The 12500-nt window shown below is 41.8% G+C and overlaps 2 protein-coding genes across 5 annotated transcripts in view; one reads left to right on the top strand and one right to left on the bottom strand.

Moving 5' to 3' along the window:
• LOC138038715 (protein mono-ADP-ribosyltransferase PARP16-like) overlaps positions 1 to 5384 on the top strand; it is a 126009-nt gene extending 120625 nt beyond the window's left edge. For 3 of the 4 annotated variants that reach the window (XM_068884743.1, XM_068884742.1, XM_068884744.1), the window contains 4 exons: positions 370 to 504; positions 1298 to 1510; positions 2272 to 2501; positions 4542 to 5384. In XM_068884743.1, the coding sequence (XP_068740844.1) occupies positions 370 to 504; positions 1298 to 1510; positions 2272 to 2501; positions 4542 to 4683 (720 nt within the window). In that variant the 3' untranslated portion in view covers positions 4684 to 5384. The remainder of the gene's footprint in view (positions 1 to 369; positions 505 to 1297; positions 1511 to 2271; positions 2502 to 4541) is intronic. The other variant, XM_068884752.1, reaches the window with a different exon arrangement.
• LOC138038707 (uncharacterized) overlaps positions 4792 to 12500 on the bottom strand; it is a 41267-nt gene continuing 33558 nt past the window's right edge. Inside the window, 1 exon segment of the mRNA XM_068884726.1 lies at positions 4792 to 8512. Within this exon segment, the coding sequence (XP_068740827.1) occupies positions 8129 to 8512 (384 nt within the window). The 3' untranslated portion in view covers positions 4792 to 8128.

Raw genomic sequence — 12500 nt, 5'->3', positions numbered from 1 at the left:
CCAGTTCTTCATTCTAAATAGTGCCACAGTACCAATATTTGGAGTGCCGAGCACACCTCCAGAGATGTTCTCAGCTTTCTGGTATGGGTGTCAAATATGCCTTCTGTTTGTTCTGTTTACACCCAAAAGATTTACCGTGCCGCGTTAGAAACACATTTTGGAGTACAGATTTTTGTACTAGTGTGAAGTGGGCTTTACTCCTCGGGGGAATTCAAATAATAGGTTACATCTTTCATCTTTACTCATGAGAAACAAGTTAGCTTTGCAGACCCACAAAAATGGGACCTTGCCATCGTAATTATGGGCACTATTTTCTGAGAGGAAACATTACTTGACATTATTTTCTGTCTTTTCATTTTGCACTCCTAGATCCTAATTTGCAACACAATTCCTTCTTTTGATAACCTGTTGAAAGGAAAAGTACAAATTTCACAAGAGGCATGGGAAATCTTGGAATGGTCTATGGACAGGACATTTTCTCTGAAATCTATTGACAAATCCAAGGTAACGCATTTTTTAAAACTTGGTGCATTTCATCAGGGGCCGCAGAGAGGGAAGGGCTGGTGGGCTACAGTTCCCCCCCCCCCCCCCCACTTTTTTTCCTATGCTGTTGTTTTCTGCTAACCCCTAGATCCACTCAAAAACTGTCTGTCTTCTTTAATTCACCGATTCCTAGGAGTGAAACAAAATAGATTTTACTCTGTCTAACTCCAGACAATTGCACTCGTCAACAGGAGCAGCTTCAGAGTCAATGGGTTAAGTAGGTCATTATAAAGAGGTCTGTCAGCAACTATGTTATGCCTCTTTGGGAAGACATGAGAAAGAAGGTGAAAAAAAGGAATATGAACAGGTGCTACCTTCGAAAGTGGGGGGGGGGGGGGGGTAGCGGAAAAGGCTCACTCCTAGACTCCTAGACCAACCCCTCCCCCCTTACCCATTGACAAGTAAAATCATCTGGCATTAGAATAAAATATAATTCTCATTCATAAGAGTCAATGGTTAATTAACAATCATTCGCCGAAGGCGAAGTGATTATCGGTGAATATTCACCGATAATCACTGAACCTGAGGCGAATAATTGTTTTAGTATAAATACACAGGTGATTATTTCAAAAAGAGAAAAAAAAAACATTTCAACGCGAAATCATCTTCACTTACAGTGGCAAAACGACTACTGGCAGCCATTCTGTCCGTCGAGGTGATTATCGGCTGATAATCCGAGATAGCGAGCCAATGAGAGCACGCGATTTTGTATAATCACCTGTGTATTTATGCTAATAATGAATATTGTTTCTAGTTCTCAGAGATTGAACAAAAGACTGGTGAAGCAAGTTACAGTGCGACAGAACCTGATTTTATATTTGAGGTTGAATACAGCGAGACAAATGCCCACAATGTTAAATTTAATGAATTGTCGCAGACTAGGGACATTTGGTATGCCGACCATGGCAGTAGAGTGGACAACTTTCATTCAATTTTACACCATGGATTACATGCACACTTAAACAAGGTATGCCTGGTAAATTAGTTTGCTGTGATTTCGATGGGCTGACCCAGTGCACCCCAGGGTCATCCCCAGTTGACAAGTAAAATAATCTGTCGTTAAGAGTCTCTCACTCCTGGGAATCATTGGGCAAAAAAGGACTGAGTACAAATCAACTTGTGACTAAGGGTGTGTTCCTTTGGGATGATCCGAAAAAGGATCACTGATCCAAGATCACTTGGATCATGATGCATCAAAGGAACCGATGAATCCACTCTGGGAAAGAATTTTTCAGTTCCTTTGATGCACCATGATCCAAGGGATCTTGGATCAGTGATCCTTTTTTGGATCATCCCAAAGGAACACACTATAAGTCACTACCCAGGTTGCTAAAGAAAGGTCTTGCCCCATCAACTGCCGTATGGCAGATGTACTGATAAGCTAACTTGCTGACTTGTATCAGTGATTGCCCTGACTGTTAAGCTAAAAATTTGACTGGCTTGCTGATTGCCTGATATGTAGATTATCTGTCTGCCTGGCACAACAACTAACTGACAATGGGCTGTTTGATTAGCTGACAGACTGACTGACAGACTTATGACTGACTGACATGTTTGCAAGCTGAGTGGCTAGATGAAGAGGAAAAAGGTGGACAGTCTTTCAAACAGAAGATGCACTGTAGTGATATCTACAAATAAAAAGATCCTTGCATTCTTTAAACTACAGACATCTTTCTTTGGTGAGGGGACGTATCTGTCAAGTGACCTCACTGTTTGTATGATGTATAGCCACTTTGGCCAGGGCCAAGTTGTGTAGCAGTGTGTGAGGTGTTGGACCATCCAGATATCAAGTGCACTATAAAATTAAAAGACAGTAATGAAAGGCAGAGCCGCTCAAGAGCTAGAGCAAGGAACAGTGAGGGAGGGGATTTACCTGAGAGATACTATGTTGTGACCAATAACCAAGTTGTCAGGGTAAAGTATGTGTTGGTATATGCTAAGAAGAAACCTCATACTAGGTACAGTATGTTGAGTCCAGTTTGCAAAGATGTGACATTTTATTGTAGAAACTTGATGAAGTTAGTTCATGACTGGCAGAAGGTTTTGCAGTAGTCAGTTGTGTTGAAGAAATTCATTTCACTAGAAAAGTCAATAAAGCAATTTTGTGGTCTTTTTTTAACAAAGCCCAAAGGAAAGTGATGTAGTGTCAGTTTTTTATGTAAGGTCAGAATCGGCAGTCCTTGACATCCCTGACTGCGTTAGTTCTGATAAAAATGGCTGATAGTCTTTGAAATTATGAATGCTAACTCACTTTCAGAAAGTTAATAGGTAGACACAATAAAATTACCATGTTTGAAAAGATGGAATGCTTAAGCTGGTATCAAAGGCACAGTGTGGTTGAAGAAAAGGCCAAGATAACAAAGTTGGCTGTGACTTTTCCCAGCAGCTACCTACTATTGACAACCCCCAGTAGCCCCAAAAAGGACTTTTGTTAAAAGTGAATGAAGAATGTGAAAAGATCATTCACTATTGTCAACAACGGTCCTCTCTGGACCACTTTTATCCAAATGATCTTCATGAATTGATGATACAACTCATAGGCTCAAACCATTGTACTTCATTGAGAAAAAATGTGAATGTGATAAGAAAAGGAAAACTGCCCTGAACTAGAGTGAAACTTCATCCACACGGTGAGATCCCACAATTGTTGTCTTATCACTCTGCAGTGAGACAACATAGTGATTTTGAACTAATTAACATCGAAAAATCAGCACATTGAAGTATTCAGGAGGGGGAATCTCATTTTATTGATCGAAAAGCACATAGCAAGACAAAAAGCTGGGAGGGGGGACTTCGTATATGAAGGAGACCAATCTGGACATGGCCCAAGGTTTTTTGACGCCTAAAAGAGACCATATTTAAAATGTAGAACATACCGGTATATTTATATTCATCTTTGCATGTAACCCTAAAAAAGAACCCCATGGCTACAAACAAATGATGGTGTTTTGCCCACAACACCCTTAGTGGGACTAAAATCCAAAGTTTACATCCCTAAGCGAGATGACGAGCATCTCTGCCCCTTTCATATGCGAGTTCCCCCTCCCTCCCTCCCCCAGGGGACAAAAAGTAACAAAGTGAAGTCAAGAGAAAATGAGGGGACAGAGAAGGAGGCTCCCTGTCCAGCCCTTGGGATATGTCATGTCCACGAAAGTTATTTTTAGACGAGCGGAAGTCTTCCGAGACCTCCGCATGCAGGCCAACCTCGGTCCGATGTTTGAAAGAAATATATATTCATCAGCCTTCCACGTGCACCATCATTTTCTCTTTTCACTAAGAACCTGAGCGCGAAGCAAGACTGCATGCGGACGTCTCGGAAGACAGACTTTCCCTAGAACAAAGACTTCCGCTCGTCTTAAAATAACTTTCGTGGACATAACATATCCCGGCCAACGCCTTGAGCCTCCCTCTCTGTTCCCTCATTTTCTCTTGGTGAAGTACAATCACCCATGTGAGTGTATAGTCCTGAGAGGGACTGTTATTAAAAGTGACATTGACAATCACTGCCTTTCCAAATACAAGAAGAGTAATGATTACCAAATCCTTAGAAAGATGACATTAGACACAAATTGCAAAATATGTCAAATAAATGCGTATTACGTATCACTAAATTATGTTTTGGCAAATAACTGAAAACACTTTTATGTCAAGAGCGGTATTGGTTGGTTTTCTCAGACAAACAAATGTTGACCACGTTAGTGTCCCATTTTTGTTTTGCTGGGAATGATTATTGAACTCCATTTTTACTGTCTTCAGGCAACAAGTGGGCAATTGAGTTTGGTATAGGGAGAGATGCAAGTAACCAAAAAGAAGAGAGTACTTTGGCAAATTTTCATTTTGTTTTTTTAGATGTGTATGGTTTGCTGTTTAGACTAATCTTTGCTACGAACTAGGCATAGTTATGCAATTTTGCCATTTCTAGGAGGCCGCAAGTGTCTCCTATATAAGAAAAGCACCGGTCCCATTTAAATGCTAAAATGTTGGATTTTTCTTTACAGAGTACAAGCTCGTAACTGGCTGGTGTGCAGGTATCCACTGGCTTCAATGATGGTGATTTATGTTGTAATTTTGGTTCTTATTGGATTTTCAAAAACAAGACATTTTCAGAACTTTTATAGTAAATATATTAAGGAAAGCTGACACTTCTACCGTTGTTGGTTGAGATTATTTCGTCGAAATATTGGAAATACGTTCCACGTAATCAGGGAAAGTTTGCAAACTGTCACTGTTATATTTTATATTATTATTCATTCAAAATATTTCCCGGTTTCTGATTGGTTAAAACCACACGCATAATTCCTCATAACCAGCTGCTGTCCACCAAATTTGGAAAGAAACTTCGTCATATTGAATCAATGACGTCAAAAGTGCAGCCCGCTGCAAATTATTGAACCGATGACCGAAAAAAGCTGGGGACGAGATTGTGGTATTTTTGTTGAGCAGAAAAATGGCTGCGAGTAGGTTTAGAAGTTTGAGCGAAGGAAATATTTTGAATGAATAATAAAGCAATTATTGAATTCGGCTTTCGTAGAATATGAAGAATTCTGCAGATCTCGGAGGATGTTATCCACCTCGGCCTTCGTCCTTGGTGGATAACACACTCCTCGACCTGCAGAATTCTTCATATCCTCCTCAGCCTTATTCAATAATTGCTAAATCTTCTCTTTTATACTACTTATTGCACAACTTCACTTTATTCCTCATTGCACAACTGACGATGGATGATCTTTCATCCGAAACATGTCTTGATTAAATATGAACTTCAAAAACATCGTTTGGTTCATCAAAGCGAAATCTTCTCTTTCCAACAAATGCAAGAATACATGATTAGAATTGATGGATCAGACTTCCCCTCTTTATTTCAGTGCTTCTGTTTCTTTGAAAACATGTAAAAACGGTAGCAGAGGTGTCATCTCGGTGACTATTCAAATTATTCGATGTTATGAAACTCCGTGGTAGGTTTAATAACTATTTACTTAGAAAGTGATGAAGTTCCACCCCATTGCACTCCTTGTCTGCTTCATTCTTATTCTTGTTTAAAGCAATAGGAGCAAACAACAATATCAGGTACCGAGGAAGAGACCAGCGACAAAAATATACGAAACACTGAAGAAATATTAGCAATTTGTCATGAGTAGAAATTTCCGCTGACAAAACGGAGTCTTGAGTCGTTGGCACCGTCGAAACAGTTTGACACGGAAAAAGTAGAAATTTTGTAAATGGTCATGCGTTTTGCACCATCGTATGATTCGTAATTTGCAACCTAGTCCCCAGAGTCCGCTTTCTTTTGGTCAACACCAAGAAGACGGACTCTGGCCAAAGTGGCCGAAAAACCTTAAATTACAATGACCACAACCAGGTTTTCTGAGCCCGCGAGACTTAGCACACCCAGCAAACCATTGTTTCAAAGAAAACCACTGGTCACCAACCTGGTTCTGGTCATTGCTGTCTAAGGTCTTCTAAAGTGGCCAGAGTCCGTGTTCTTGGTGCTGACCAAACGAAAAGCGGATTATGGGGACGTGATTGCATAATGTGCAAAGAAAAATCTGCACTTTTTGCAGTAAGTGTATTACCCGCGGCTACCGTTACGAGACGCAATGTTGTGTGCCGCCACTTTGTGATGGAAAAGGAGGTTGCAAATTGTTCATGTATAGCCATGAAAGAGAGACTACGTCAAGATCTTGTCCTTAACTTTACAACTTAAGTTCATCTTTGCGTCACTCCATTGTTAATATTAGCGAGCTTACGCAACAGGACGGCTGGAGGACTCAGGACGGCAGAATGACGAAAAAATGTCGCGTAAGATCGGGAATGCAGTCTCGCGCGACATTTTTTCGCCATTCTGCCGTCCTGAGTCTTCCAGCCTTCCTATTGCGTAAGCTCGTTATTCAAGTGACAACCAAAGGTTCACTGGCAGTTAAACGCCCACCTTCAACTGACAAGCATTGCGTGCCGTGGAACAATTTTCATATACGAAAATCCCGTCAAAGCTCAAATTCATCCAATCAGATCACTACGATAAGCAATGCGAATTTCCATGACAAAAACAAACGGTCGAAAAGCCTGTCGGTTGAAGGTGGGCCTTTAAAACAATGGCAAACTCGACCAAAAAAAAAAAAACTGGGGCCGGTTGCTCGGAGGCTGGTTAGCGCTAACCGTTGGTTAAGGAGGCTCGAAAGGGTTTTCAGCTGAGCGCGTGCGCGTAAGCCACACACGCAATTCGTAAGCTGCTCGCGTCAGCTCATGATTCAAATGGGTCACCAGAAATAAACAAATACCGCTAATTTCGCTCACCTTTCTCCTAATTCCTATATGTAAGGAATATAAATAGACATCCCCTATTCACGAAAACTACGAAAATTCTACACAAACGGTTTAACGGTCACTTAAAACCGTTTGTGTTGGCCTGTAGCTCCACTCGCACGCGGACTCGAATGAGTGGGTGACGCATACGTAAATGCTGATCTTGTAACCCACTCATTTTTCCTGATTTTGCAACTTTACTCGTTTATATCTCTGCTTCCGGACGGTGAATTTTTTTCATTTTTTGCATGTTGGCTTAGATTAATTTAAACCGTTTGTCTTGCAAATTTAAAAAAATTCTGTAGGTGAAAAAAAAAGTTAGAGACATTTAAAAAAAAATGATTTTTCCGAAAAACTACAGATTTTGTTGAATTTTCAATATTTTAGAGAGTATTTCTAACATTATCTGGTAACACTGAATGGGAAAATTTCACCGTCCCGTTTCTTCAAAAAAGACAACATATGTTGATTTTAGGCTCAAAGAAATGTCTAATATCGTTGCCATGGTAACGTTATTTTGGAGGAAAACATAATGTGAGAAATCTACGATGGATACTTAACACCCTGGCCAAATGTCGTTTTGATATGATTACCCTAACTGTATCTAAGGACAGAATATGTTTATTTGTTTGAAAAAAGGAGAAACTATTTCGAGCCTCCTTAAGAGATATCAAAACCTATAGGTTTCCATGGTAGCGCTAACCACGCTTCGAGCAACCCGGGCCTTATGTGCATATTTTCCATATTAACATTTTACACTACTTTTATTGTTATCTGTTGAAGTGACTAAATTTACAAAAGGCTTTCAATAGTCTTGTTTGACGTTTTGCGACCCTATGACAGGCTTGGATAAATTCTGCTCGGTATCCGAAAAAAATTCCAGCCCTTCGGGCCGTATTTATTTTCGCAAATATAGAGGGGAGCCTGGGCCTAACCCCAAAAAAACTAATTAGGTATTCGTTATGCGTAGCAAAATTGGAATTCATCTTACTTTAAATCTAATCAAACACATGGTATTTTCCTTCTTTTTTTAAATTTAGTTTTAAATTTTTCTTGCAACTGTTATGCATATCATTAGTGCCACTGATTTTCCCTTATTCTGCTCAAATTCTGCTCGAAAATCCCTCATTCTGCCGGCAGAAATCTCGCCTCAAAAAATCGCGTATTCTGCTCGAAATTCTACCGGCAGAATTTATCCAAGCTTACTCTATGAGATCATACTGCCAAAAAAAACACAAATCTGATTTTGACTGTGTTTGAAATGTAGCATTTCTTATCAAAATTATACATTAAGGCAGAAAAAGTCTCCTTCGGCCAGATACGCATCGCTGCCTGCTGAAATCAACCTTGTGGGAGGAGAAGTACTTTGGATAACCAGTCCTGCGGGATTGTGTGATTGAACTGTTACATACACTATATCGCCTTCAAAAAGTCCAGCTACGTTATTTAGCGACAGCGTAACATTGGTTGTGATGCCGACGTCTTGAAATGGGAGAATGTCCGTTGTGTTCGGTTGTTTTCCAACTGCAATTCGAAAACCATCAATTCCCGATTCTTCATCGCTAAAACCAAACCAGTGAGCCCGCAGTGTTTTGTTGAAAAGGTGGCAGCTGGAGTGTATGCCAAACACGTCATGCGTACGGTCAGGACTAACTATGACTGATCCCTAGAAGAGAGTTCAATGAACAATATACTATAAACAGTAACGTTTTCGTACTCTGTTAGCAGTCCCTTCTAAGTCAGTCGAGCCGCCCACTTTCGTCACGCAAGCGAGGAAGAATGGGGAGAGAACGTTCGGCTCGCTTGCATGACTAAAGAGGGCGGTGGTTTGACTGACTGAGAAGGGACTGTCTATTGAAACGTTCTAAAGGTTATCATTACTCGCTACGCTGTCAAGTAATGGTCCACAAGCAGGAAAGAGGTGAGTATTAGCATGCTAAGAAATGTTATGAATTGAAGTGTATCCAAAAGGCTGGACGACGACTTTCATTAATTCTTAAAGCTAAAGCTGGTCTTAATATACGACATCACGACGTTGACTGAAGCTGGATAAATGGGACTCAGCGGTAGATTTAGTTACCAGCAGCCTCTTCAATCAGTGTCCACGCAGCTCTCGTGATTGGTTCAAAAAGAATAGGCACCAAAAGTACACAACGAACGACAATGGAGCTGCATTATATACCGATCCGTAAAAAAGTGGCGTGATATTTTCCGCCGTTACACAATCTTGTTCTGTCACAGCTGACTACTTTATAGCCGCGGGAGCGCGCTAGCGAAGCACCGTAGAAAATATGAGGTGCTTACCATTCAGCCAAAAATTCCACAATTTTGGGAACTCCTGTACCATTGTACCGATAATTCCGTTTCCAGGCCATATTTCACGCTTTGAAAATGAAACGTTATTATGGTAAGTGCAATTTCGTCCGGTTGCACGGTATACTTGGAAAATCGCTTACCATTATGGAATGGCCGCTCCAACCAGAATAATTTTCCAAATTGGTCAGCACTCATGGCAACCCATCGATGTGAGAAATGTTTATTACGCCATCGTACGATCACCCGTCCGTACAAACGCACGTTATTCATGTATGCCAATAGGCGAAATGTCGCATTGGTGGAACCCGCCTTTTTGGCGGGAAGTTGCATGGCCAGCGTATTCCATTTGACATTGCGTAGTATAACTTTGCACAAGTATTTTCGTACAATGAAGAAAGAAGAGAAAGGGAGAGAGAAAAATGCAAGGGATGCTCAATTTGGAAAAGAACAGAGTGCACGAGAAAACAGGAGAAATATCATTAGCAAACGACGACGAGGAGGGAGGGGGGGAGGGGGAAGGTAGAGTTATGTGGGTATTTGCTACGAGAAGTGCATTTTTTACGATAGCATTTATTCAAGAGTGCGTATTTTCTACATAGGTAAGTACTTGCTACGGTAGCAGATACCAACAGAGGGTACTTGCTCCAAAAAGTATTTGTTACTGTGGCAAATACATATGCTAGGTATTTGCTACGTTTGTAAATACGAAGGGTAAGTAGTTGCTACAAAAAGTTAGTGTTTGCTGCAGAGGTGGGTATTGGCTACCTGGCAAGTAATGGTATTGTTTGGAAAAAAAAAAAAGGAGATTCATAAAATGAGTTCAAATGTCAACTCTTGTACAGTGCATTTTCGGCAAGGGCTCCATCTGCGTGGTTTTGAACTGACTTCACTCACTTGCTGAACGCGTCTACCCCGAGGTTCAGAGCGGGAGGGTCAATTGTTGACATGAAAGCTGTAGGATAAGTGCCACGAAACAGAGACAGCAACTTTACATCGCCTTCATTGATCTGACCATGGCCTTTACCTTGGTCAGCAGGAGAGGGCTCCTCACTTTACCTTACAGGATCGGTCGCCCCCTTAAGTTTCTTAAGATGATTACGTACTTCCACGACGAAATGAAAGGCACTGTCCAGTACGATGGATCGTCTTCAGAACCCTTCCCAATCAGAAGCGACGTGAAACAAGGCTGTTTCCTCGCTCTGACGCTATTCGGCACCTTCTATATGCTGCTGTGTTATGCCCTCTACCAGACTAAAGATGGCGTCTACATCCACGCAAGGGTTGACGGGAGCCTTTTTAACCTTGCTCGCCTGCACGCAAAGACCAACGTGTCTGCTCCTGGGGATGCCGTTCGCAGATGATGCTGCCTTGACTGCTTACACTTAGGAAGCCTTACAAGGATTGATCAGCCGCTTGCATATACGTGTGGCGAGTTCGGCCTCACAATTGGGCCAAGATGTTAGCAGCCCATCTCCATCAGTGACCACACCCTCGAGGTTGTGAGGATTCTACCTACTTCGGCTCCACCATCTCCAGCAGCCTCTCCCAGGATACGGAGCTACACACCCGGATCGGCAAGGCAGCATCAGCAATGGCCTGCCTAATAAAGAGTGTCTGGGAGAACTCCATGCTGACCACCAGGCCTGCGTTCTGGACGCACCGCTTTAAGACAGCGATGCATGGACTTTGTACTCTCGCCAAGAGTGCAGACATAACGCCTTCCATCTTTGCTGTCTGAGGAGGATCCTAAGCATCACCTAACAGGATCGTATCCTAGACAAAGAATTACTGGCCCTAGCAAGAAGACCAAGCATGTTTGCCCTCCTCTCCCAGAGACGCCCACGCTGGCTTGGTTATGTCACCCACATGCAGGATGGCCGGATCCCAAAAGACATCCTGTATGGCGAGCTCGCCTCCCTCTCCAGACCTGCTGGCAGGACAATGCTTCGATTCAAGGACGTTTGCAAACGAGATCTGAAGGCTGGCAACATTATCCGAGCTGACTTGGAAGTCACATTCACAGACAGAGGCGCCTGGAAGCTTTCCGCCAAGACCAGTGTTAAAGTGCGTGAAAGAAGGACAGGGGACCAGTGGGAAGAGAAGAGAGATCGCGGGCGACAAGGAGCAGAATCAGCGCCAATATAAACAGACGCAGGCTTCACTTCCACTAACTGTAACAGACTGTGTCGATCTTGAAGCGGGCTCTGCAGCCAGATAATTATCCCATAGGTAAAAAAAAAAGGATATATAAGGGCACAATGTAAGCTTAATAGAATATCTACACCTACATAATACCGAAGGCAACGACTCCAGATTTATCTCAGTCAAATACAGTTACAACGAGATAAGAAAACTCAATGACGGACGACAGACCAAATACATCAGCCAAGGTGGAGTACGATGCCCATATTCTTTATCCAGAGTGAATGAAGTAAAAGTGCCTTAAGGCATTACGCGTAGTGCATGTTTTTGAAAACTATCCTCCATCCTTTAGCTGTTTTGAGTTTCAAATAAGAAGAGGAAATCAGACTATGCATATAACAGGGTTTCATGCATGACCCAAGATCGGTTTTGCTCCCTGTAACGACTGCACATCCACTACCAACATTGGCCCAGGTACAAAAAGGCAGATGGCTTTAAATGTAAAATATACTTCGAGCTTAACCATTGCCAAGAACGAAAGTTTTCACCGCATTATCATCATTGAGTAGTAGTTGGACTGGTTTCAGTTGCCCCACCAAGCTAAGCCATGATGATTATTAGAGCTCTGAAATCCCGTAAAATCGCTCTAAACTGCCTCCTCTATCTTGCTTCTCAGACGGTAGCATTTTCATCTAAAACGACAATTTGTTTGGCGGTAAAATGATTAGCGTGAGTTCATTAAGACAACCCGTGCACTGAGTCATGCTTATTTTCCGACTTTTATAATTTCACGTTCGTGTTATGTAGTTGTAGTCTTTTACAGTGTTGGCTAAGCCAATGAAACCTTTAAGATTTCGGCTTATACTACACTACTGAAGAAACGCAAACAAAAAGCATGTCATGCGCACTCATGAAAGAGAACTTTAAACAAGGCGTTAACTTTGCATAGAGCGTTAAAAAGTACTCAACAATTCAACAATATTTAAGAAGCAACAGGAACGATGCTGGAAGAGTTTCGCCTGGAGCAAAGAGATTTCACTGGAAAACGGCACAATCCCGAGATTTTCGATATCAACAAGATGATGGGCCTGCAATATTCACACTGCGGTAAACATGCTATGCAGGACTGGTTTATAGAGCAACCCTCGTCTTTTTCTGACCATGATTTATGCGCCGATCAAATAAAAACTTCAACA

This window comes from Montipora capricornis, chromosome 2 (genome assembly GCF_036669925.1).
Source record: "Montipora capricornis isolate CH-2021 chromosome 2, ASM3666992v2, whole genome shotgun sequence".
NCBI classification, from domain to species: Eukaryota; Metazoa; Cnidaria; class Anthozoa; order Scleractinia; family Acroporidae; genus Montipora; species Montipora capricornis.
The sequence above is the reverse complement of the archived record's forward strand: the minus strand, read 5'-3'. Positions and strand labels throughout refer to the sequence as shown.